At 40.7% G+C, this 26,785-nt stretch overlaps 2 protein-coding genes across 8 annotated transcripts in view; one reads left to right on the top strand and one right to left on the bottom strand.

Annotated features, from left to right (window-relative positions):
- Positions 1–25,998, bottom strand: part of LOC115761740 (sodium/calcium exchanger 1) — a 35,580-nt gene extending 9,582 nt beyond the window's left edge. For 2 of the 7 annotated variants that reach the window (XM_030703631.1, XM_030703630.1), the window contains exons 1-2: positions 25,403–25,983; positions 19,234–21,268 (exon numbers count right to left, since the gene is read on the bottom strand). In XM_030703631.1, the coding sequence (XP_030559491.1) occupies positions 19,234–21,050 (1,817 nt within the window). In that variant the 5' untranslated portion in view covers positions 21,051–21,268; positions 25,403–25,983. Of the gene's footprint in view, positions 1–19,233; positions 21,269–23,453; positions 23,624–25,402 lie in introns of those variants that run through there. The other 5 variants (XM_030703633.1, XM_030703627.1, XM_030703628.1 and 2 more) reach the window with 5 other exon arrangements.
- LOC115761742 (membrane-bound alkaline phosphatase) lies at positions 172–2,176 on the top strand. Its single transcript, XM_030703634.1, has 2 exons — positions 172–1,389; positions 1,659–2,176. Exons 1-2 carry the CDS (start codon positions 172–174, stop codon positions 2,001–2,003), a joined length of 1,563 nt encoding a protein of 520 aa, XP_030559494.1. The 3' UTR covers positions 2,004–2,176.
- Positions 25,999–26,785: the final 787 nt, after the last annotated feature.

Genomic DNA, 26,785 nt, shown 5'->3' with positions numbered 1-26,785 from the left:
GGGGAAGGGGGGGATTATCGACGCATTAGATTTGTGCGGTCGATTTGGCCATGTCCAGTGCCATGTGCCGCCTATCTTATCCGTATCGCAATCGGAAGTCGTGCAAGTGGCTGGCAGCGGGCCACGGGCAAACACAAGCCCAGCCAAGCAATTGCCTCAGTCTTGAACGAGATGTTTCTCCTGTCAAACGTCGTGATTGTTATCGGTTTGCTCAGCGGGTGCGGCTGGGCGGCGCCTGAATGCACGCGCAGTGCCGAATACTGCCAAGATCGGCTGATGCATCCGGCTATGCCGGAACCCAGGCAGCAGCAGCCCCGAGTGGAGGGCGAGGAGAGCACCGCCTACTGGCGGGACCAGGGCATGCAGTTTGTCAAGCAAAAACTGGGCGCACAGCTAAAACAGGGCAAGGCCAAGAATGTGATTATGTTTTTGGGCGATGGCATGGGCGTGACAACCACTTCGGCGGCGCGCAATTTGCTGGGCGGCGAGGAACAGTCGCTGTCCTTTGATCACTTTCCCTACACGGGTCTGTCCAAGACCTACTCGGTGGATCTGACTGTGCCCGACTCGGCATGCACGGCCACCGCCTATCTGTGCGGTGTCAAGGCCCAGGAGGGCACCATTGGCGTCAATGGCGCCGTGCCTAGAACCGACTGCAAGGTCATGCTGGATGAGAGCACACACGTCGACTCCATTGCCAAGTGGGCGATGGATGCGGGCAAATGGGCGGGCCTGGTGACCACCACCCGGGTGACACATGCCTCGCCCGCTGGCGTCTATGCGCACATTGCGGAGCGCGACTGGGAGAACGATGCAGATGTTGCCGCCGACTGTGGCGCGGACTCCGGCATCCAGGATATTGCCTACCAGCTGGCCAATGGCGAGGTGGGCAGCAAGCTGAAGCTTATCATGGGCGGCGGTCGCAAAAACTTTGTGGACCAGAGTCTGGCGGATTGGGGCAAGCGGACAGATGGCCGGGATTTGATTGAGGAGTTCAAGGCGGCGGATGCCGAGAATGTCTATGTGACCACAGTGGACGAGCTAATGGCATTGGATGTGACGCAGCCACAGCGTCTGCTGGGCCTGTTCCAAGACGATCATCTGCAGTACCACATGCAGACCAACGAGAGCAGCACACAGCCCACACTCGAGCAGATGACGCGCAAGGCCATCGAGTACATGAGCCAGAACGAGCAGGGCTACTTCCTGTTCATCGAGGGCGGTCGCATCGATCACGGCCACCACGACAATCTAGCGCGCCTGTCACTCGACGAGACCATCGAGTTCTCCAAGGCCATTGGCGCGGCCCGAGAGCTCACCAGCGAGGAGGACACCCTGCTGGTGGTCACCGCGGATCACTCTCATGCATTCAGCTATGCGGGCTATGGGGTGAGCATCCATGTCTAAATCTATGTACAAAAAACTGCTTATTTTGACTGACTGATTGGCTGAGTGAGTGATTGATTGACTGGTTGACTGACGGACTGAGTAAGTGATAGATGATGGGGAAATAAGTACGCTAAGAAGGGGTTTTGGGAAAATCAAATTAATTTAGACGGCTGGAATAGTGATATTGGCTACCCGGCCAAAGCCGGGTGACACTAGTGTTATCTAAATACAAGCGATTTAATCTCAACCGTCTGCTATTCTTCTCACAGTATCGTGGCGCTGATGTCTTCGGCAAGGCGCCGGCTACAGGCAATGACGGCATACCCCACATGATACTCAGCTATGCGAATGGGCCCAGCGCAGAGAATTACTATAAAGCTGAGACCAAGGAACGCATCGATCCCACCACGTTGATCACTGGCAGCAGTGATGATGAATTCCCCGCGGGCGTGCCCTTGGACTCGGAAACCCATGGCGGCGACGATGTGCTTGTTTATGCATCGGGCCCCTGGTCCCATTTGTTTACCGGCGTCTACGAGCAGAGCACCATTCCACACATGATGGCCTACAGCGCCTGTCTGGGCGATGGCCTTACCATGTGCAGCAGCTCCTAGGGGGCACACGCGCCCTGGTCCTGGGTGCGTGACTGCAGCTCATCACAATTAAGTTTGTAGCTCATTAAAAGCAGCGATTGCACTTGAGCTGCTACTCCTCCTGCTTTTGCTCCTCGACTTGTATTTAATGCAAATTGTAAATTGAATTAAAGCGCATTTCTACAATGCTCTTCTGCGTTTTGCATGTTAACGGAAAACAGTTCTGGGCAACTTTTTGATTACATTCTTGGTGCTTAGCTCACGCTGTGCTTCTAATTGCAGCCCGCACCTATTGCAATTCACGGAAATAGGGTATAATGTAGTTTTACGAGAGAATATTAGGGGCAGAAGGTATAGCAGATCTGACAATGCCGTCTGTCTGCACGTGTTAACTTCAAAGACTTTAAGAGACATTCTGGATTTTAAATGTTATTTCCTGTTCACCCACACAATCCAGTTTCTCTCCATTAGATCGCTCGATATTTATCGATTTTGGCCAGGGACTCAAGACTAATTTTTCCTAGTTCGATATATAGACTTATAGCATCCCCATTTAATCGATCAATATATATCGATTTGCTTCCTAGGTTTCTTAATCATATTCCTAAAGATATCATTCGGATTGTTGTAGCTAAAGACACTGCAATTTAAATTTGTATTTAAAAATTTGCAAATAATGTTCACTCTTTTGTATGTTACTTTAACATTTCCTCATTTAATCGATGGATATATATCGAGCTTAGTTTAGGTTTCTTGAGCATATCATTAAAATTGTAAAAGCTGGAGTCAATACATTTAAGGTTTTGTTCTCTACGCTGCCTGCCTCAAATCTTCCAAATTTGGTTATAAATTAAGGGTTGATATTTGGTATACAAATATGTTTCGATATCATTCGGATAATAAATAGAAAAGTTATTTGAAAATGAATTTTCTGAAGATGAAGCTGCGTACACTTAGTTTATGTGTCTTTAAAAATTCAAAACTAGTTACAGAGTATTTAGCAGTCGTGTTCGACAAGAATACTCTTGTTTAAAGCTCATCAACTTAATGGGCGACGATGGTGCCTGCCAGGCATACTCAAACGTGTGCGTCTGTGTGTATGTGTGTGTGTGCGGGTACAAGCATTTGCTATTCCCTTGCGTGTGTGGCCAAAGTTTTGGCCAGCATTTGGGTTAAGCTAAACACACACCGAGCACACACACTCCCACATGGACACACACAGACACAACTGTGTGGAAATTTGCATTTTATACGCAATTTTATGCAAAACTCTGGCCAAGTCGCCGTATGATTAGGCTTAAATAAAAAATGGGCACAAATTTAGTTAACTGCGTGTTGCGTACTGTATTTTGCATATGGAATCAATCGGTAATTGCAACAATTAAAATTGATGCGTCATTCAGTTTGGCCTTGGGGGCGTATGAGTAATATGATGGGGAAACGCGACGCGCACACACGATGCATTTGTCAATTTTCTAGTTTCTATTTCCGTTTTGATTGAGAGCTAAATTATATCCGCCATACACACACACACACACACACACACATACACACACACACACAAAGCCGGGCTGCTATTGAGTGTGTGTGTGTGTGTCTCATTTCCCTCTCTAGTGACAGCTATTAAAGCAACAACTGCGCGCACCGCCCTTTCTCTTGACATTGGCAAAGCATTGGCAAAGCTAATTCTGTGCCACCCGCTAGTCCGCCCCCTGCCCAACCCTCTGAAGCTTTTAACTTTTACCCTTCGCTTTGCCGCTGTGCGACTTCCGACGTTTGATTCCAATGCCGGCAACAGCCAAAGTTCTTGCAACGCGCCACAGTTGTTGTTAAACACACATGTTATTAAGCAACACACACGCACACACACATGTCTACACACACACACTCCCATACATATATTGATTTCAAGTCAAATAGCCACCAAAGTCTGGCCATCAATTGGCGACTGTGCGGCAAAGTCAAAGTCAATGCTGCAAAGCGTTGCAAGTGCAGCTTTTTGTGGCAGGGCCACATAGTATTATGCTGCTGCTGAGCAGCCACAAAAGTGGTTCCAAATTACAAATTCCTAGTTTAAGAGCATTCTGCAAATGCAAAGGAATAATCAACTGCGTTGAAAGCATGAGATAAATTTCCCAAATAGCAGACTAATTAATTCTCTTCTCTCTTTCTACCCGCTCACTCTCTCTTTCTCTCTCTCTCTCGCTCTCAATCTCCTTTAGCCATCTGCCTGCAATTACCTGAACCGTCTGTGGCATAGTGGTCCCTTGTCAATATACAAAAGCATACGTAATCGGCCACTGAGCTGCGAGGGAAAGTTCAGCCCACACATAAAACCGCAACAACAATGGTTGAAGGTGGGATTGCCGAATGTTTTAAAATAAAATTACAGTTAAATAAAGCAATCTGCAACGCAACGAGTGCTTCATACACGAGTGTGAGTCCATGGCGACTGCCTGGATTCAAGCTGACCAACACGAAGCCACTAAACCACTAACGCAATCACTAACTTTTGCCTTTACCCAACCATACACAAGCTCATACACCCCTCACAGCCCCACACACACACCCTCCCAAGCGTTCCCACTCAACTTTATTTTCAAACGTTTTTTATACCCTCAAAATGGATTACAAGGGTATAGTCCCGATTAGGATAAGGAATCGCACATACGAATTTCCCCCACAATCGAACAAACTTAATTGTTGGGTGGCATATTTAAGCCTTGAAAACTTCATAAAGATCAGACCTTGAACAGCGGAGCTATTCAAGAATACTTTCCTTATAATGTATGGCTGGGGCGTGCGAATGTGCGAATAGAAGCTAGAATGCTTGTAATGGCAGCTTGTTCTTATATACAGGATATCAACTAGTCGTGCACGCTCACTTCTTTCATTTTAAGTACTGGCTGCATATCATATAATCGAATCGGCTTTGCTTTTTGTAGCTGAAACGTTTGCAATTCACGCCAAAATGGACAAACACATTGACAAACTGAATGCTAGTATTCAGCACAAAGTGATTTAAAGTTTATACGAGTGCAGAGAATGGAGTGCATTTAACATATGCAACGAATTTTTTATTGTTGTTGCGGGCCAACTCTTAATAACCAGCATAAATTACAAGCTTACAAAATTTACATATGTGCCGTACCAGAAACACGCAAATGTTGGTCATATTTCTTGAAAATGAAGGAAAAAAAAAGAAAAGTTCTGTTCCCCCGTTCAATGGGTAGAGTTTTTTAGCGCAATATATGATTGTTGTTTCCTTTATGCTATTGAGATATGGGTCCAGGAATTGGGTTACGTTCCGTAACTGAAAACTACAGTAGTTTCCATCTGCATCTGCGTGGTTGTTAAATGCATAAACTGTCCGTACGTTAAAGTAAAATGTTCATTAATTAATAAAAAATAAGGAAAAACTTTGTTGAAATAATATTTTAATACTGTTGCGATTTCCGTTTAAGAGCGGCTTACATCTATCGATTTTCCTGAAATATGCGCAAAATGCTCTGTAGAATTAACTTATTAAGAAAAAAATACATATTTGCTTGTCGTCAACAGTGACTCCTACATATCATCATAGCCACAGGACTGGGTACAGGACATGCCCTACCCACCGGATGTACACGTATGCCAGCCTATCGATTGCCCTCGCTGAAAATTCAATTAAATTCCGTGTGCGGTCACAAGGAAGTACGAAACGTTCTTTTCCGAGGGGATCTCTCACTTGTCCGCTAATTAAATTGAGTGAGGTTGCAGTGTCTGGTCAAGAGCCTTGGAATTTGAAATATATATGCGTAAAGCACGTGTGTGCTTAATATATAGGTATTTATGTTTGGTTCAGGTGGCGAGTTTGGAATGTTGATAGGCATGAAATGTTGCGTCTATCGGCCAACAGGTGGCGCTAACTGCCAAAAGTATTTAAATTTGGAATATATCCACCCGTGTGTTCTTAATCTATGAGTGGTTCAGGTGTTAAGTTCAGTATTTAGAATGTTGATAGGCCTGCCCTATTGCGTGTAGCGACCAACAGGTGGCGCCAGCTGCTAGTACTGATATTGAAGCAATGTCCATAAAACAAGTAGGCTAGGTCCACAGGCTGCAAGTAGGCTGCCTTTTAGATAGATCAATAAATGTACAGCTGACACGGCCATAAAGACACCCACACTCATACGCACATGCAGATTGTGTGTCTGTGCAGTAGTTGTTGCTGTTGTTGCTGTTGCTGTTGCCGTCAACCAAGTGGCACTTGAAGTACTTGCACCCAGCGTTGCCGTTAACAAATGTGATTTTCACTCGACAAGTCGACAACTATGGTCAGGGCGTGCCGGGGGCGGGCTTGAGTGTGTTTTCATTAGCAAGTGTTTTCCAGCTATTGCTGCTGATGTTGCTGTTGTTGTTGCTGCCGTCATTTAAGTGCAAAGTTCAAGAGCGTCAATTTTATAAATTGAAAATTTAATTGTGTTGATTTTTCAAAGTCAATCAGACATGCGATTCAATGTTGTACCTGCGCCCTGTCAATCCGTATTGACCCACCGCCAAACTCATTGAAAATTCATGGAAAATTTCATATAATTGACCACCTGTCATGGCTGAAAGGCAGCTTGAATTGTATCTGTCAATAACTATCTAGTTAGAGCTTTAATTACAACAACCAATAAATTATTGCAGTTGAAAAGAACGAAGTCGTTTAAGGGCAACCCCAAGTAATATTATTTTCTATTTTTCTTTATGTGAAGATTTCCCATTCTCAATATATATGTAAGCAATGAAAGAACAAGTGGAAGTTGAAAATATAACTGCGTTAAGAATATAACAAAATCTAAAAAGTATTTCCCGTTAAGCCCTAGTCCTAATAAAAATGAAAAGTTCAGGAAAAAAATTAAAATATAAATTGGTGATTCAACGTTTTGACTCTTTGGCTTACAATTTGTTCAAAATATACGCTAACCACAATTTTTTCAGAGAAATGTTAAAATCCAAAAATGAGACATTTTATTTACAAGGTGGGAATTATATATAAATTTTTATAATTTCATTTTTTCAAATAATTTTAGAAGTTGAATTAAACTCAATGGACCAAAATGGCACCCATCAGGCGTAAATTTGTTAAGCTGTGAAAAAGTTTTAAATTTTTAAGCTCAGCTTTGTTAAATTTAAGTATAATTTAATATCAACTTCAAGCTAAGCCAATAATAACTGAATTAGTCAATGTTCATTGGCCCATTTGCACCTGGAATTATTTTTATAAAAAAAAAGCATAACCTTATCTAGATAAGCCACATGCTGGCAAAATGTTAAACGTTTATACGATGGAAATGGCTAGATAAGAATTGTGAATGCATATTAAACAAATTAGCGTGTGCGGAGGGAGAGAGAGTGTATTTTGTACGGGTATTAAAGGTAACAAACAACACAGACAATTATATTTGCTGCGGGGCGTGAAAATACACTAATTATACAGACAGCAAGCACACACGTCATGGAAAGGAGTAAATCGAGTAAATAATGAATGTTCAGCAAAGTGAGGGCTAAACAGAAAATAAGTATATCTACGTTCCCAGGCCTTTAATGGGCGTGACAAGCTGTTGCGGTTGAGGCAGAGATATAATAAATAATTGTGGATAATTTAATTAAGCCAAAGCAAAACTGGGAATACAATAGACATGCATAGGTGGCTTCTACTCGTGCGCATACTTTTGCAAGTTATTGTTTCGCTTATAAAATGGAAAAAAATAGCTAGAAAAGTTACAGGACTGTGAATGGAAATGCTCCCAAGCGAGTCTTTGGTCATCTTGGTAAACACACACAAGAACCTGCTTATCCGATCGTTATATACTTTATAGGGTCGGAGATGTATCTTCCTACGCGTTACACATTTCAAGACAATTATAATATACTTTGCAAGGACAAAATGGGGGGATGCAAGGGATCAGAGAATAGAATATCATATTCCCGCTCATGTGCATATTTACTCAAGGCACTTTTTGCCTTGTTAAAAAAAGGCAAACCCGCGCTACGTATGAATAATTAATTTCAAATTAAATAATTATTTCTTGGCTGGCGGCATTCGAGGGAGCAATAAGCACGCGCATTCACAAAGTACGCACGAAATAATTAAAGGAAATTATTGAAACTCCGGCCAATTGCCGTTGGCATCGTCAACCATAATTAGCTACTTATTGAGTTGTAATTGCAAAAGCTAAAGTAATTGCAGGAGCACTTTATGAATTGAGAAGCCGCACGCTCACCCATCTGCTTTCAGAGCCATTTTTCATTGGCTCAATTAGCTGCTCGATTGCATAAAGTCCGAGGCATTCATTAGCGTCTCGCCTTTGTGCCATTAAAGTTTGAAAGTTTTGCATTTAGCTCAGGCCATTTTTTATTATAGTCCGCCAAGGAATAAAACAAAGGCAAATGGAAAATAAAACAAAAAAGGAGAGAAAAAAGAACAATAAATTAAAAGCCAAGCAGTCAGCCAAATGAAAGTCGCCCACTTAAGAACAGTCGAGCCCCAGACCAAAGGATTCGCCTTTTGTCTTGTGTGTGTGGCCAGAACAAATGGTTGAGGCCAGTTAAAAGTACAATAAAACAAAAACAATTCAGGCAATGGACTGGAAATTTTGTATTATTTAAAACTGAAAGTTGGCGCGTGTTTTGAATAGCTGTGAATGCTCTTAAGAAAATCACACAAATTTGGTAAATAGCCCAATAAAAACATAGCTAAGATCTTTTTTTATTGTTTTGTTTTAGATTTTGTTCCATATGGTTGATAAGTTAAGCAACTGTACACTCTGATGGCATGTAGTTAGTGCATATATATATATTATATATCTGAAAGATACTTTTACTTTTCAATAGTGTAGTTGCTGCTAATGCTCAAATAGTTAGCGTAATAGCTTTCAAGTAGCTTTCAAGTCATTTGTTAAATGACTACATTATCTCATCTGTAAGATACTTTTACAGCTTGTAGCTACATTTAACGTAAGTCAGAAATACTTTTTAGCTCGACTTGAGCAATTCATTCCATGGCTATTGAGTAGTTTAATAAGCTTTGAACTCAATTTGTTATGATAATGCCGATGTATCTTTGCATAAATAGTAGCTTTACATACAGATACTTTTCAAGCTGGCAGATACTTTGCCTAACATTTTAGATACATAGATTTTGCTGAGCTTCTGCAGCTTACTTGATGCTTGTGGTTTATTTTGGTACACAGAGCATACTTTTTATTTTTAGAATTGAATTAAATCGAAATTGAATTTCACAATTTAAAACTTTTGCCTTAAATTGTGGCTTAAAATAAAAATCAAAGCTGCATTTAATTAATTCCTAATCGCTTTCAGTTTAGCATCTTACTCTCTCTCTCTCTCTCTTTCTCCCTCCCTCTCTCTCTCCCTCTCTCCCACTTTCTCTCCCTCTCTCTCTCTCTGTCTCTCTCTCACTCTCCCTCCCTGATTTCATCTTAACTCCAAAGTGGTTTTAAAGTGAAGGCAATATTGTATTCTGTCTTTATTCAGAGATTGAAACTCTTTAGCTGCAGCTCTAGTGTTGCGTGTACGCAGGATGGGATTCTAAAGGATTTGTAAGTTTTTTCATTTTTCCTCTGTTTTATTTGAGCTTGTACTTGAAATGGAAACCCCTTTTCATCTATTTTCCCCCACTATTTATCATAATTACGTCATAAAACGGACAGGCGGTTAGTTTATGAAGGACTTGGACTGTAATTTCTAATTAGTGCCACGCGGACTCAGTGCACAAGGTACAGGCTAATTAGTTTTAATCTGTGCCACATACGGAATGGGGACACGTGGGCTGCTTACCTGGACAAGGACACGATGTCCTTTGTAAGATCAAAGTAGACAGCTGCCAGTTACCTAACATAACTCAGAATCAGAATCTAAATCAGGATCAGCTGTCAAGGACGCTGTGTGTGTGCGCGTGCGTGTGTGGGTGCGACCTTTGACATTAGGGTTGCCTTTTCATCATTCGCCTCCTTTGTCCCTGTGAGTGACATGTTTTGCTGGGGCGACCGCAAAACAGTTCGCTGTTTATTGAGTTGTATGTGACGCACACAAATGGCAGCATAAATCAGTGGCAGCGACTGTGCCACAAAGCGTTGCAAGCGGAGCCAGAGTTTGATTTATTGCGGCTGCCATGGCTACAGCATCATGCCACATTCCACATGCCGCATGCCATACAAGTGTGCTGCAAATCAACTCGTTTTTTATTAACAGGGCAAGCCAAATAGCTCAAATACAAATTGCACTTTTTTAAAGTTGGCCAAGTCCAAGCGGAACTTAGCAATTTGCTAGATTGTTTGGGCAACAAGTTTTCAAGTGCCTTAAATTATTCTCAGCGCTGAACTCATTAACGAGCAAAAGTTTTGCTCTACCTTTCGAAAACCTTTGGCCCGAAACTCGGTAAAACCCTTTTGGCTCAACAGTTCGCCAACTCGCTCCGTCTCCGATTTCCATGTTGTTGTTGTTGATAACGATGATGGTTCTCCACAGGTTGGCACGCTGCCTTCCGTTGGGTATCCTTCATGTCATCATAACAACTGGCAACAGTAAGGCAAATAGAAGCAAGTGTAACTAAAAGGCGCCGAGCCGCAGCCTTGAAGAGTGAGAGAGTACGCCTGATGAGCTGCTTTAAGGACGACCGCAGGAGCACACTTCAATATCTTCAACAATCAACCTAACGACATCATCATAAACATGAGCAAGAGCAAAAACAACAGCAGCAACAGCAACAGCAGCAACAGCAACAGCAACAACAACAACAACCTATTGACATTGGAAAGGTTGCCCCACAAGAGCACAGACAAATTTGCTTTGCTGCCTGTTGTTGACGCAGTCGACGTCGACGTTGACGTTGACGTCGCCAACGGCGCCGCCGGTAATTTATACAGCCCAAAACGTAGCTAAAAAAGACCCCACGTAAAAAGAATAAAAAAACTGAAATATAAATGAGAAAAAAATCAACTAACTAACTGTCGGTCAGCTTGGCACAAAGTGCCAACCAAATCGAAATTGTGAGAATATTTAATTTTTGCATAATTTAGTTAAAATGTAATTTATAATTTTGTTTTTAGGCTGGAATTTTATTCCTAATAGACTTGATGAAATTTGACATTCAGTTAATTCGACATTTTAGTTAATTAATGATCTTAATAAATACAAATTTTAGGTGGTGATTGACTGATTGACAGACCAACTGATTGATGAATGATGGCTAGAATATTGAGATTGTGATTTTTGTTAAAAATAAAATGTGGTTATATTGGAAAATGCACCTTTACGTGCGGAAAATGGAGTTGTAACTGCCGATTGGCTTTAAGTCCATATTCAAAGCCCCAAACAAAATGAAAAACAAATGTAGAACGCGTTTTACACGTTTTGTCGAATTCACCCGCAAGTTTGCAAAAAACGTGATTTGAAATTTAGTGAAATTTGTTGTAGATTTTGTGGAGTATCTTAATTGCAGATAGAAGCTTTAGTCAATTTAAATAAAAATAAAATACAAATTTATAATTAGAGTGTATTTTTGTTAACCTAGATTTATTAATCGATACGCCTCAATAGCCGCGGCCCTGTGGCCAGTTGCGTTTTTCTATTTCCTTTGGCTGAATCATATTTTACTTTATTTTTACGTCAATTTATTTTTAGACAGATCCTGTTGGTGTTTTTTTGTGACCACATCATAAAGTGTCATTTCAGAAAAATAAACATAAATAAAACAGATTGAAAGGCAAATAATATTATTAAAAACGAAAGTGAGGGTATGCAAATTGCTATGTAATATGATAGATAGATTTCCCTAATGATGTTATTCAGTATGTTTGTAAGTCTCTCAAATTTCCACACGGTATCAGCGCATTGAGGCTCGACCAGGTGGAAAACTCCGATTACCAAGAAAACTGGGCAGCATTTGGCCTAGTTAGGCAAGTTTCGAGTCTGCCTCCAAATGATATTGTCATTGTTGTTGCTGTTTACATAGAGGGAAAGGCAACAGCTGGGTTAAAAAAAAAAACACACACACACTCATACAAACGACTCACTCGCCTAGTTGTCAGTCTGTTAAGCAGTTGGCAGATTCCCCAGCGAATTGCCGCCGGCTGCAGGAAATGCTACATGTTAAGCAAAAGCCGCACATGCCACAAACACACATCATACATGGCAGCACAGATACACCCATACAGATACACACACACAAACACATACACACACACACGCACAGGATACCCACACTCACTCAAGCGCTGCTTACATGCTGATTTGATGAGGATAACTTGCAAGTTGGCTTGGATTTGTTAGACAGGCCACGTTGTGGCTTGTTCTTTGCAAATAGATATACTTATATCTATATACTTGTATCTATATATATATATAGCATAAATTTCAATTTTAGATTATGTGTGCTTAATAAAATATTTGTTCTTATCCTGCTCATGTGGTGGCAACATAAAAGGCCGCATCGAGTACAAGCTTCTTATTTTTTTCCTTTTACATATTTTATATGTTCGCCTTTTCAGCTTATTTGATGTGCAGATTTATGCGTATATTCTTTTCCCCCAAATGCACACAGACTACATTTGGCATTTTCCCAGAAGATGTGCCCTTCAGAGAACAGCTGAGAAAATCTATGCCAAGGAATTTTTCTACCTGGCCATTCCTTAAGTCAGCTTACCTTGCGGCTGCCCTGTAAGCCACATAGGCTGCCTAAATTGGTCTAATTAACAAATGCCACAGACAGAAAATCCCCTAAAAGCCTGTCTGGCATATGAAAATGCTGCTGTTGTTGTTGCTGACACTCACATCCAGCAAAATTTATATTTATATTATTTACTTAGGCGGCCGCTTGCCCACTTCAGCAGCTGAAAAGCATTACTTTTCTTCAACTTGAAAGCTTTGCAAAATGTGTTGCCTACTTATTGGCGAATGGTTAGAAGACCTTACCCTCTATAGAATAGAAACGAAAAATGCCTAGATATCTCGAATAATAATATATTTCTTTATAGCATTTAATTTTCGATCAATCATTTCTATAGCAGCTATATTTAATAGAGATCCGATCTGGCGAAAAGATTAAAAATCCCATATCTATAGGCTTACAACCAAGAGACTAGTTGAAAACGGACACACGTACGGATCTATATACAAATATATGGTCTTTATGGTCTTGGCGATTGTATGCTGATCAAGAATAAGTATTCTTTATGAAATCAGAGACGTCGTCTTTTATTCGTTACACATTTCATGTCAATATTATAATACCTTGCATAAGCTCTGTTTAAGCTAATTGGACTATGCAATATATAACAAGACCTCTTTCCTTATCCCTCACAAAAATTCTGTCATCATTTATTCAAATGATAAAGGTAAACACATATTGAGAAGTCTCCACGCCATCGAGTCTCGAGTCCGGCCATCCACAACACATACCGTAACGTCATCGTCTCTATTGTTTTTGGTAAAAATACATTATATTAATTTTCTACCCATGCGGAATGAACTTTACAAAGACCACGTCGAACTATTTACTTACGTCATAAATTACTTATGCCGTAACCTTTTTAAAAATTCACAGTTCCAGCTCACACTGTTTGGACTGTTCGTGCATGCAACTATGTCACAATTTAGCCTTTTTCTGCATTAGGGCAATTGCAGACTTGTTCGTATTCTTGAGCTAAGCGCCGGCACCCTGAGCACGAAGCTTAGGGATCGAACTCCCATGTAAACAAAATATGTATTCTTCAAAATCTAAATTGAAAACAGCAATACATAGCACGGCGTTGCATATTGCATTTTCAACATTATTCTACTACAAAATAAACTTGGCAATAAAACAATGTGATAAATGATTTGCAGTTAATGAATATGTTACATTTTTCAAGGTCTAACATAACTATGCTGTACTTATTGCTACTTATATTCATACTTTTCAAAATTGTTGCCGTTTTTAAGGGTTGGGTTGGTTTATTGGCCAGAACTTTGGCAAAGCTCAACTGATATTTTTCCATTTATCATATTAATTAAATGCCGCATTACCTATTGATTTTGTATACTGTGTAAGGGCTTAACTTTTGATATAACATTGGCTTTCCATTCTTTTAAAGCTACTCAAACATATACAACATCTGCGCCTTAACCTTACTTGTTAGAAAATTAATTATAATTAGCAGAAATAATTGTAAAATATTATTTTAAAATCATAATATTAAAAGTGAAATCGTACTTTAATAAAGAAATTCTTCCATATTAAGTATAATAATGTACTGCTAATATATTTTCCACCTCTATTGTGATTTTTTTAACTTGTTTCAGTCTGTGGCAATCGCCATGTTGCAGGCACCGAAAATAAAAGCGCTCGCGTATAACTCAATATAAAAGCGCCTGGCTCCTGCTCATCGTCAGCATTTGACGCAGATTATACAAATTTATGCAACAGTGTTGGCACTTTTGCTGGGCTCCAGCTCCCAACTCCGCCAACTCCCTGCCAGGCGCTCACGTCTGGGGTTTTGCCACCATTTTTTATGGCATTGCACAGACTGCTGTTTTTTATGGGAGCTGACGCCATGGCTGTCGCTGCTGCTGCGCACTTCCGGCTCCCCAAGTGCTGGTTGAGTGTTAGGGCGGCAGGGGAGTTGCCAGTTGCGAGTTGGTCGCAAAAGTCGACCAGCACATGGAACGGCTGCTCGACTGCCCAGAGCAGCATTTGATTTTCAGAAGCGAAAAAAAAAAGAATGGAGAGCTCAAAAAACGTATTTGTAAAGTAATTATGGGCTGGCAAATTCCCTATATACCTACACATCAGCGACAGCAGCAAAAGCAACAACAATTTAAAAGCACATTTAGCCAGTAATTTAATTTTGACTGCGTTTGCAAAACATGCTAAACTAATTTGAATGTTTTTAATTTTTATTTGAGTGCGCATTTAATTAAGCGTAAACTGCATTGATTTGCATTTGTTTGTGGCTGACGACAGGTGCCCCGCGTTAATTGCATTCACATGCCCAGAGATACCATCTTCTACGAGTACACACTGCGTATACGCAACAAACCAAACAGCCTCGAGTTGCGCACAGAGCACAAAACGTTTGTCAGAGAAACTCCAAAACTTGCTGCTGCTGGAGCCATCAATGCTTAGGCCCTTTGGCAGTAGACTGATACAAAGTCAGAGCGAGAAGTCGGAGAAAGTGTGCTTTAGTATGGGGCGACCGAATAGAAAATTCTCCGAAAGCAGCGCTGGGCATCTGTTAAAAACCTTCTAGCTTTTTTCTTTATATACATACACACACACACAGCTACGCGTGTGCTTATTCTTTCCTTAGCCCCATGGGAAATACTTTTGTGATTTTGTTTCAAGTCCGATTTTCATGAGACTTTCGGGGCGTAAATATGACATCGAAATGTTTGCAAATACCGAAGCCTTAGGCTTTTAAGTTTCACGTTTGTGTTTCAAAAAATGAAATATGCATGATGTATGTATACTAAAATATAGTATGTATACCAAATATAGTTTCTGAATGCTCGGGTGGACTTTAAACATATTTTTGTCGATTTCTATATAGATTTTGTTTCGGTTTCTACATCGATTCCATATAGATTTTGAATTGGTTTCTACATCGATTTTTATCGATTTCTACATACATCGATTTTGTCGACTTCGATATACATTTTCGACATCGAATTTAATTGGTTTTTGCATTGATTTTTATGGAATTCTTTATAGATTTTGTATTGGTATCGCTAGCAACAGGAACAATTAACTTTTCAGTCTTTAGCTCTTGTAGCTTTTCGCAATTGAAGTATGATGCCACGGAATCTACTCGGCTCTTGTTGCTACCCAAGAACTGAACCATAAGGATACCAGGATCTAATCTCATTTTGTTGGATATAAGGTCAAAGGCTTGCACATGAAAATATGCAAAGCGAGTATGGTTTGCAGTAGCTTCAATATTAAAGGGAGACGTACAGGCAGACATTTCACAAACAGTGAATATTCTTTTATTTCCTTTAGGAATGGGTGTATGTATGCAGGGTGAAGGGAGGGGGGGGGGGGGGAGTGAGAGTGTGGGGCTCAGCAGCGTTCAAAAGCAACCGAGTTCGTAGCAAAAGGCAGCCCTAAAGGCATTCCAACTTGAGTGGCTGTAAATGCTTGGACATAGCGTCTAGAGCATTTGCCGCAGAAGTAAAAAGCGAAAATGTGAGTTAAATGCAGCAAACGAGGCTTTTGGACAGCGAAATTGAAACGTTTAAAACTGGGCAAATAATTGCCATAATGTCAAATTGAGAAATGTTCAGAATATCGCAATTGAAGCAATTTGGACGCCATTCACCATTCGCATCTCAACAGTGTCAAACATTGAAAACTATTTCAACAGTCTGTGCGATGGAAATGCGTTCAACTGCGGCTCTGTAAACAGCACAGCTTAACGACCATTTTGGGAGCGCACACACACACAGGCACATACACAAGTACACACGCATACAAATGACGCCTGACAGCGTTGCCACTTAATTTTTCGTGAAGTTGTCCCCTGGCATTGGCTCATCTAATTGTCTGCAACGCTTTGTTGCTTATTATGAAAGAATGCAAAACCACAAAAATGTATGCTATGTGCGAGCAGGCAGTGGGCGTTGGTGGGGGGCGTGGCATTGCTGATGATGCGCTGCCAGACAGTTTTTAGCAATGCACGCCCGCACAAACCAAGCCACGCCACGTCAGCTGGGCGCCACGAAATATGCCAGCAATATGTTAAAACAATTTATGCAAAGCTGCAAATTAGCGGAAAAGAGACAAAGATAAACACGGGAATAAAGACAAAGAGCGGACAGTGACAAGTGCAGAAAAATGGAGACATTGTATATCAAAAAAGATAAACTTTAAGTTAGTAAAAGCCATTCCGAAACATGTAACAAAAACAGTATTTTAGCTAGAGGTTTAAAACAAGTCATTAGTTAAATCCAATAGGTTTTGGAAGACACTTGTTATACGATTCTAGATATATGTGGTGCATAGAGAAAGATACTGAAAGATATCTATATACATACAAAATCGATATAGCCATATCTTTTCTATTAGTCCCTCAGTTATAATGATGATTTTTCGGCTGGATCAGAATAGTGGATCAAAAGAAAATTGGTCGAAACTAGAAAACAATCGCTGAGGAATATCTTATCTATATCAGACTGCTTTAAAGCTCTTAACGAAAAAGCAGTGTACAAATTAGTTTCTTTATTGAAAAATTATCTGTCCTTAAGATACTTCGACCAAACTCAGCAATTACAAGCTTCACTTTAAAGGGCATCAAACCTAAGCGTCTCAAACTAGGAAGATATCCCACCTTTTAATTAAAAGTTAAACAAAACATTAGTGCCTGGATGTATACCAACTAGCCCGGGATTCGAACTTGGTCTCTTAGGCTACTAACTACTAACTTCGATAGCTCACCTCAACCAAGGAATGCATGAAAAATAAGTTTTATGGTGATGTCACAAAATAGTGCTTATGATACTTTTAATATATTTTAAGGGAAGTTTATTCAACATGATTAATAGACCAAGGTCTGCCTTCTCTAAAACATATACCAAACAAGTTGAGTAACTAAGTTTTGCCGATGATAGCGAAATATTTGCCAAACGAACTAATTTTACAAAATTAATTAGATTTTGCACTTTGACGTTAACAAACACGCCGCACGCCATGCCTGCCTGCTCGGCGATGCGGATGTGTGTGGGTGTATGTGCGCGCGTATGTGTGTATGTGTATGGCATAAGTATACGGTTATGTGGCACGCAGCATGATAGTACATGCCACAGCGGGAAACACACATATTTGGCAGTCAAACTTATATGGGACTCCGACTCGACATTTTGTGCTAAATGCGTTTGTGTGCGTGTGAGTGTGTGTGTATTACGATATGCCATGTGGTGTTCACACTATCAAAAACCATTTGCGAACAACACGACCAGGTGCCAGGCTCTGACAAAACAGAAGGATGAATGCCAGCTCCAACTCCTACTCCAGTTCCGACATCAACTTCAATGCCAAAGCCCACGTTCAAGCCTTCCCCCTCCCGTTTTGGCCTAGAAAACTTGGTCTGGCATTGCCAACTGACGCAGCAATTAAAAGCGCAAATAATTTCGACTTGAATCGATTCGTCGCGCTGTCTTGCACGCATTCAAAAACTCAATTCCCGCGCTGGCAGAGCAACAATTTTGGGTTGTCGACACACAAAAACCAAAAAAAAAAAACCAAAAAAAAAAAACCAAAAAAAAGAAAAATGAAACAAAAAACTCCACCGGGAGTTGGCCCTGCGTGACATGCTTCCAAAAGTCAGCAGTTAACCAGTTGCCCCAGATGAGCTATGGCAACGGGCACGTAGTCAGCCAATCAACTGTTGTTGGAATAGGATATTCCCATCAATCTTAGAACTATATGAGAATGTTATTCAGCTGGGAGATCATCAGAATATCCAAGTAAAGGATCTCAATATATACATATACTAGTGGGTATAGCCCGGCCTTGCCCGTGGCACTTATGTTATGAAACAGAGCGGCCGGTAAACAAACTACGCACATACACAATTTTCCGCCATTATACCACTGTTGCGAGTGGAATTTCCCAAATCGCTGAAACACGTATACATTATATTCTTATGTAGAGCTTTGAAAATAAGCTTGATGCATTTTGTAGATACATAGAAATGAATTTGAAGGCGAAAGGCCACCCACCAAATCTTTGATATCCATTTCCACCGAAGAGGAATACATTTTTTGAAAAGTGTGAAACACTCCTCAAATGAATTTGAACAAAGATCTTAGAAATTGAGTTTAAGACCGATCGGATGGTAAACAAAAATGTTTCAGACAAACGTTTTTCGCGATTTTTCCATACTTGCGGGTGGAATTTCCCGAAACCCGTCATAACGTGTACCTTCATCAAATAAGGTAACTACACTTCCTAGCTCTTACGGTATGGGCTGTGCGTTGATCAACAATCAGTTAGTCAGGATAAACAATTTTATATATAGAGATTACCGATATAAATTAATGTCATATATATGAAGATGTACTGGGTTGGTAATCAAGGTGTATATATATAGATATAAAGAAAGAAGTGGTATGGAAAAGCAGTTCCACAAACCAAAAGTAAAGGCAAGAGTCGGACCATATATATGTAAATATAGTTGCATATCATAATAAATACTTATATACAGAAAGCGAAAAAGTCATGGATACTCACTCAGACACATTGTTTTCGAAGATCAGCTCGCCGCGCACTTCTCCGAAGTGCCGGCCACCAATTGCCGTAACATCCTCGGACCAATAGGGCACAATAACTGTGCCGCGGGCACCGGAATAACGCATGACGGCCAGATCGTAGACGCCAACAGACTCGGATACCTCGATAAGGGAATCGGCAAACGCAAAGATGCCCGCATGATCATCGTCCAATATCATGATGGTGGCAATTTGTGGCACAGTAAGATTTACATTTTCGGATGGATTGAACAAGCGTATGTAGAAGCATTCGTCCTCCTCGAAGATGTCATCGTCGATGATTTCGATCTTGAAGCGCTGCTCATCGACGCCCGGCGGAAAGGTGAGTGCCCCCTTTTTGCCAACATAATCGGAGCCGGCCGAGGCAGTGCCGTCCTGTGTCTCGAACTCGACCTTGGAATAGCCAGATATATCGCCGCGGCGGACTACGCGCACCTCGAACTCACCGCAGTTCTCCATTACCGTATAATGTCCGGGCTCAAAGTAGATGCGTGTAGGCTCATCGTCTTCATCGCTGAATTGATGGAGTTGTGCCTTTACCTGGGTGAGATCGTCGTGTGCACGTTCCTGAATTTTACGCATCAGATTCCCGCTGCCGATGAGTTTGCGTGTGGCCTGGATGCGATAGAAGGCACGTGATTTATTGCCACGCGATATCATCTGCTCCTGTGCCATCATTTCCAGCTGATCCAGATCGGCATCTGGATATTTCTGACGCAGCTCCGCCAGCAGCTGTATATACTCCAATCGCGCCTCATTATACGCATTTGCACTCGAATTAAAATTGACCAAACGTTTCGGTTCATCGCCACCCAACTCGACCGAGTCGTGCTCTCCGGCAACGACCGTGCCCCGTTTATTCATCCGATAGTTCTTGTCCATGTACTTGTAGACCAGCAAGCGGCGTTCCGCAATGTATGCCCATAGTACCGTCAAGGGGAACATGATGAGCGTGACCAGACCCTCCCAGACCTCAACGATGCCCGGCGAACTGACCGAGAGAATGACCCACAGCCAGACATAGGCCAACACCGATAAGCTGGCCGTCACCATAAACACCCGCAGATGACGTATGCGTCGCGTCTCGCCCTTCGGTATCAGCACCATGCAGAGGGCAATGATGATGAACAGATTGTAGGCGGCGGAGCCGACAATTGTGCCCGGACCCAGATCGCCACTCTCAAAATTCTTGGCATAGATTTCAATCACGGAGAGTAGAATCTCTGGGGCGCTCGAGCCAAGCGCCATGAGTGTTAGATTGGCCACAGTTTCATTCCAGATGCGTACGCGCATCGTTTGCTTCTCACCCTTGGGACCCTTGACGGTCACGTTGCGCTCAATAGAGGTGATAGCCTCTATGGACGCCATGAAGCGATCCGATATGATGGACACGCCCACAAACAAATAGATCATCAGCATAAAGTAGACAAAGCCGCGTATAGCACGATCACCACTTGTGATCGGTCTCTGGGGCATCCACAGAGGCAACAGCAGACCCTCGGAACAGGTCCCGATTTCACTAGCCTCCCTACCTCCTCTAACCTGACTTGTGACGTACTCTTCGTCGTCATCGGTTACATCCTCGACAGCGCGCTTTTGCCGACTTCGAATTTGATCAATGCTGGACTGGAGACTGGTACCATTGAGCGTAGAGTCGGATTCTTGGGACACATCCTGGCGGGATGTGGCCAGTGCAAAGGTATGCCCCTTCACATAGACCAGCAGCAATAATATGGCGCAAGTGGCTACGGATGCGACGGTTTTTCGGATTAACAGCATTGTGGCGGATTCTTGTTTTAGGATTTTCGACTATCCTTGTTAATCCTTGTGCTTGGAAGTGTTTTGTGTGTATTGGCCTTTGTTTTGGAAGCGTTCTAATTGTGTTTGTGCACAAATATGGATTGCGGATTATAATGATCGAATCGTCCTGCGAAACGGCATCATCGCAAAAGCACGTTCAACACTTTGTGGCAACACTGGCGCACTCCTGTTCGTACCTGCAGAGCCAAAATTCAAATAGAATAAACGCATTAGATATTAATAAAAATTACTAAATAGCATTATAATGAAAGAAATACCAGATAATATTCTACTAAACATCTGCACCTCACGAATAAATTAAATAAATAATAGTTCCTTTGAATTCCAACATATAACATTATTTAACTTTGCCAGATGTGCGAATGGCATCACAAGTCGTTGCCAGAGTTTTTTCAGTTTCCTTGTGTTTTTTTCAGCTCTTTTGTATATTTACACGAAACAGAAACTAAACACAAAATTGCGAAATAAACTGAGAGCAAATGAAACTAAACATAGAACATAAACAAAATGCAGCAGTTAAGGAAAAAAACATACAAAGTGAGCAGAGCACGACTACGAGATACTCTATCGCGGCAGTTGGGGTTAAAAAAGATATAAGCTCTATTATTATAATATATACTATTATTAATGCGATTGTCATGACTATGATTATTATTGTTTTAAACATAATTATAATAACATATATTATATTAAGTTACAATATTTATTAACAACTTCATTTTTTCTGCTTTTTTACAGCCTTTGGCTGTAGGATTGAAATGCTGATTCGAACCCGTAACCTTTTTATGAATCAATCGCTTATCTAAGGCTACGCCTGTGATTCAATACCTTCATGCTTAGGGCATACTCGTAAAAACTTTCAACAATATACAAAACATATCTCATTATAAATATAATTGGGGTATTGTTCCTAGATTGATTCAGCAACTGTTTTTATTATAGATAAGGACGATTTGATGAACGCTTGATAAACTGACTCAACGGACCGGTAAATATGAATGCGATATGAAATCGATAAAATGCATATGTAGACTGTGTCAATAATGGGAATTAAGTGAGTGTGTGTGTGTCGAAGAAGAAGAAGAACGAACTGGGCAAGGCATAACGGTAACTGCAATGGCAAAAACTTGACTGACAAGTGAATCGGACAAAAGTGAGCATTACAAAAGGGCAGCAAGACAGAACGCAAAAGCTTAGGGGAAAAGAGAAAGCGAGGGAGACAGAGAGAGAGAGAGAGAGAGAGAGCGCGCTTGTGATAGAAGAAGAACAAAAGAGAGCAAGAAAAGAGCGGATGAGATAGTGGGTTATATTAAGATACAATATGCATATGCAGTTGTTCTATGCGGATGAATTGGTGCACACGTACGTACATAATATAATTTATAAATATACAAATAAATAATAAATAAAAATAAATAATTATGTATGTGTATGCATAGAAATAAATATTTAATCTTAATAGGTAATAAATGTACAAGCAAATTCCAAAGGAACTTGAAACATAACGGAAAAATGTAGTCAAATTCTTCTAAAGCGCGAAAAAATTTAAAAAGTATTTTAATATTTATGTATATGTACATATATTGGTCAAAATGTTAACAAATTATTTTTATTTTTTGTAGATGCCGAAATTTAAGCAGAGCCCCAGCGAAGCGACAACTATTTATTTATAAATATTTATTCTCGTCAAGGGAGAAGAAACAAATTTACACGACAAATTAATTATGTTATAAACCTGATTTATTTGTCTGGCATAGTTTGTATCCAAAACTGATATGCAGCACAGTATCTGTTGCAGGGGCAAAGATAATCATTGACGCTTGCATTAATTTAGCAATTACAACGGCAAAATGTGCCAAGAGCTGCTAGGGAATGGGAGGGGAGGAGGGGAGAGCATAGAATGCCAGACAGTCAGACAGACCCGCACGGTGCACAAAGATACGTATGCCAATACACACACACACACACACACAAACACACAAGCACAAGCACAGACACACACACACACACACTCACATACTTGCCAAAGGCAAGCGCTCAGTTTTTCCACCCGTTTTTCATTTCAGCAGCAAATTGCATTTAACCGTTATTGAAAATTTTGTGCACGTCTAGCGAGAAGAGAATTGCGAAATTAATTGAAAGTCTTTCGAGCAGACTCGGTTTGTTATTATTCAGATTATGCGTACTATATGTACAGATTTGTCTTTTTATATAATATTTATGGCCACTGTGCGTAGTGTCTGAATATATATTTAAATATAGCACATTGGCTCAAGGCTCAAGAGGCACCACGCACGGGTCTCGGTATCGGGGTCTGACAGCTTATAAGCGCTTCATTACGTTACGTTAGCTGGCACTTACGTTGCGCTTACGTTGTTTGGACTATGTCGGACTACGCGACCCGTTCACTGTTTGTTTTGGCCAAACTTGAGTTGGGCAAACATTTCGGCTGGCTCGCCAAACAATTGTTGAATTTCGGGCTGTTTTCTATTTGGATTTCACTTGACTGGGGGGCCCCTAGGTTATGTGGGTACGCGTTCTGCCGACCACTCGAGGCACTGAATTCATCTGCTCTCGCGTTCACGTTCGGCAGCCAATGCACAACTAATTCGCTAACCCGCCGCCTGTCACCTGGCCGCCACGCGTTGTCCCAAGCTCTCATAATTATTTCGGTGCCCTACACTAATTTGCTCGAGCTTATAGGTTTATCAAGGGACATTTTGCATTCAGACTGATGTTGGGGTAAAATTGTTAAAAACATGACTCAGCTTTAGAAGAAGAAATATTTCCATAAGATATTAGAAAGAAGAGGCTTTCAAAAGACTTAAATCAAATTTTAGTAATAAGGTTTTGTATGTACAGCTTATATCGTTGTTATCAAAAAACTTTTGTCTGCACAGTTTAATGATAAACAATAAACGATTGATTAAGAAATGAAGCCCTATTCAAATCTATGGTTATGTGTAAATTAACAGCCCAAAGTTTATTTAAATAACAAATAAATAGCTTCTCAGTACAGTTCGTAAGCTTGTGAATTCTCAGATCTTTAAAATTCATAAGTTGGTACGACTAGTGCTTAGTTATCTTATTTGGAATCTGTAGGGTATTGGCAGTCTTATACATGTTGTGCTTTCCTATTCCACCACAATTATTAACCTATGTCTTTGTCTGTCAAAATATTCGCTGCTATTTTAGCTGCGCGCCGTTTCACTTAGTTTGCTTTGCTCGCAGCTCCTTGCCTACCATCTCGCTCGCTCTCTTGCGCTCTCTGTCTTCCACTCTCTCACTCTTTCTCTATTTAATGCTCGTTCGTTGTTCTGTTTTTCCCTTGGATTTGTTTAGCATTACATTTTGTTTATTATTGCTGCTTGTCTCTCTCTCTCTCTGTCTCTCTCTTTCTCTCACTGCCTCTCTCCTTCCTTCCCTCTCTCTCTTTCTCTCTGCCTCTCTAGCAGAACATTAAACAGCGGGTAAAAATTCGGTTGAAAATGTACAAAATTTGTTTTGTGGCACCTTTGGTCAACTAGTTCTGACAAATTGCTATTTCAGTGTGTTCAGCAGGCGTTCCGTGTCTTTAATCTCAAGCACTAAAGATAGCACTCTACTAAAAGTTTAGCTCTTCTGCCCGTCAAATAGTTGGCTCGGCTAATTATACCCTGTACCCATTGAAAATGGATAAAAATGGGCTAGATTGGTTTTTTGCAAATGTTAATAACAGGCACAAAAAGTCTTCGCAAGCCCAATATTTTTCGAAGAGCCAATTCGATCGATTTGAAATTTTAGGGGCTTGAATTATTGATTATTATTTTCGGTTTGTTATCGATATTTTTAGGCATATCTATAACACCGATAACTATCGATTTATAATCTAGGTAGCATAGCTCAAAGATAACAAGCGATGGGTTAATACTTTGCTTTTTGACTGACTTCCTTCGTTTTCTACTCTCAGGAATTACAAAAAAAACTTATTTTTAAACTTGACCTCTGAGTTTATGTCTATTAAGAAGGCAGTTCCGCGGTGTGCATAGGGCATCGCCCAGTCGGTCACAGTTGACAAGAGCACTCTTACTTGCTTTCTTTAACATTTTTATTATGCTTGCCACCCAGCTGTGCAACATGCTTGCAAATGCGTTTTTTTTTTCTTGCTGCCTACCCTTCAGATATTTTTAGACAAATCTATGCGAGTGCATGCATACGCACACACATATATTAAACGTATATATATGCACTCACACACATGTGCGACTGCAACTGTCACTAGGTGCGAATTCAATGTTTGATCTATGCAGAAATACATATTTTATACTCACTCGTCTATTGTCTGTGCTTAAGGACTGTGGATTGCGGATTGTGGTTGTGGGTTTCTGTCTTGACTTTGGCACTAGTTGGTTGTGCTTGGACGGAGAGCTCTTTGTGAATATTACGTGTGTAAATTTGGAACGCACTTTATGCCACTCAGTTGCCAATAACTGAGTCCTATCTGAATGATTTACAGCCTGGATACGACGCGTTTGAGTTTAAAGTTCGTAATAATATGAATAATTCATGAGTTGTTGATTCATTCACTGCCCCCTACGCTCTGTCCCTGTCCTTCCCTGTGCTACTTCTTCCTTTGCTTCCCTTCCACTCTGTCTCACTCTCTCTCTTTCTCTTTCTCTCTCTCTCTCCCTCTCTTTTTGTCTCTCGGACTCGTATCCCGGCTTCTTCAAGGCGGCTGCTAAATGCCGTCAGTTCTGTTTTGTCGGTAGGCAAGCCAAGCGCCGCCAGCTCACCTTCTGGGGGAACCGTTCCGCTTGAAGCAGATCCTAATCCTGGTTTGTGTGTGTCCAATCGGAATTATACTCAATGTTTCCTTTAACTTTATTTATGTGAAGTTTAACTCAAAACTATCCACAACAAACGAATCTATCATATCGCGTACCATTTGGCTCACTGCCCAGCGCCTTATTCGTAACTCTACCTCTTCGACACCTGCTGATATCAGTGTAAATGTATATAAAATGTATATACATACATATATGACATTGTATATCGATATTTATGTATATACCTCGTGTGTGTGTTTAATGACGTACGAAAATTCACTGCAGAGACTTGACTGTTCGATTAAATTATTTGCGATAAGTTGAGACAACTTGAAACCATATTAATTTCATATCAATATGACAAGCCAATTGATATAGTGAATGGGGTTGTTTTATAAGATTATTACATAAACAGGCACTTAAAAATCAGTTCAAAGTAGAGCCAAGCACGTGTCATCTTTTCTTTCGTGACACATAGGCAAACAAATATCGTGAGTAGTCATGCTTGATTCAGATATATTAGACGAGAATAGTATAAAAATGGAAAATACATAATAAATATAATAATAGTGATAGTACCATTCATAGTTTGTATAGTATATTCTCTGTGTGTGTTTCAAAACTATATTTTGTGTTCGTGTCGTTTTCTACAAAGCTTGCACGCGCTCATCTCTAGCTAAACAATGATTTAACTGATAAGCAATCGGTGCAAGTGTCATCACTAGCGTGAATTCTAAAGCGACCATGGTTTATTAATACCGTTATCTATAAAGCGTCATCGTAGTTTTTGTGTACAACAAATTTATGGTAAATCAGTAATATTTATATAGAATTAAATCCAAGGAAGATATGGTCTATCTATAAAGATACTGCCAAATCGGGCATGCA

This window comes from Drosophila novamexicana, unplaced genomic scaffold (genome assembly GCF_003285875.2).
Source record: "Drosophila novamexicana strain 15010-1031.04,08,12 unplaced genomic scaffold, DnovRS2.1 tig00000485-arrow-pilon, whole genome shotgun sequence".
NCBI lineage: Eukaryota > Metazoa > Arthropoda > Insecta > Diptera > Drosophilidae > Drosophila > Drosophila novamexicana.
The sequence above is the reverse complement of the archived record's forward strand: the minus strand, read 5'-3'. Positions and strand labels throughout refer to the sequence as shown.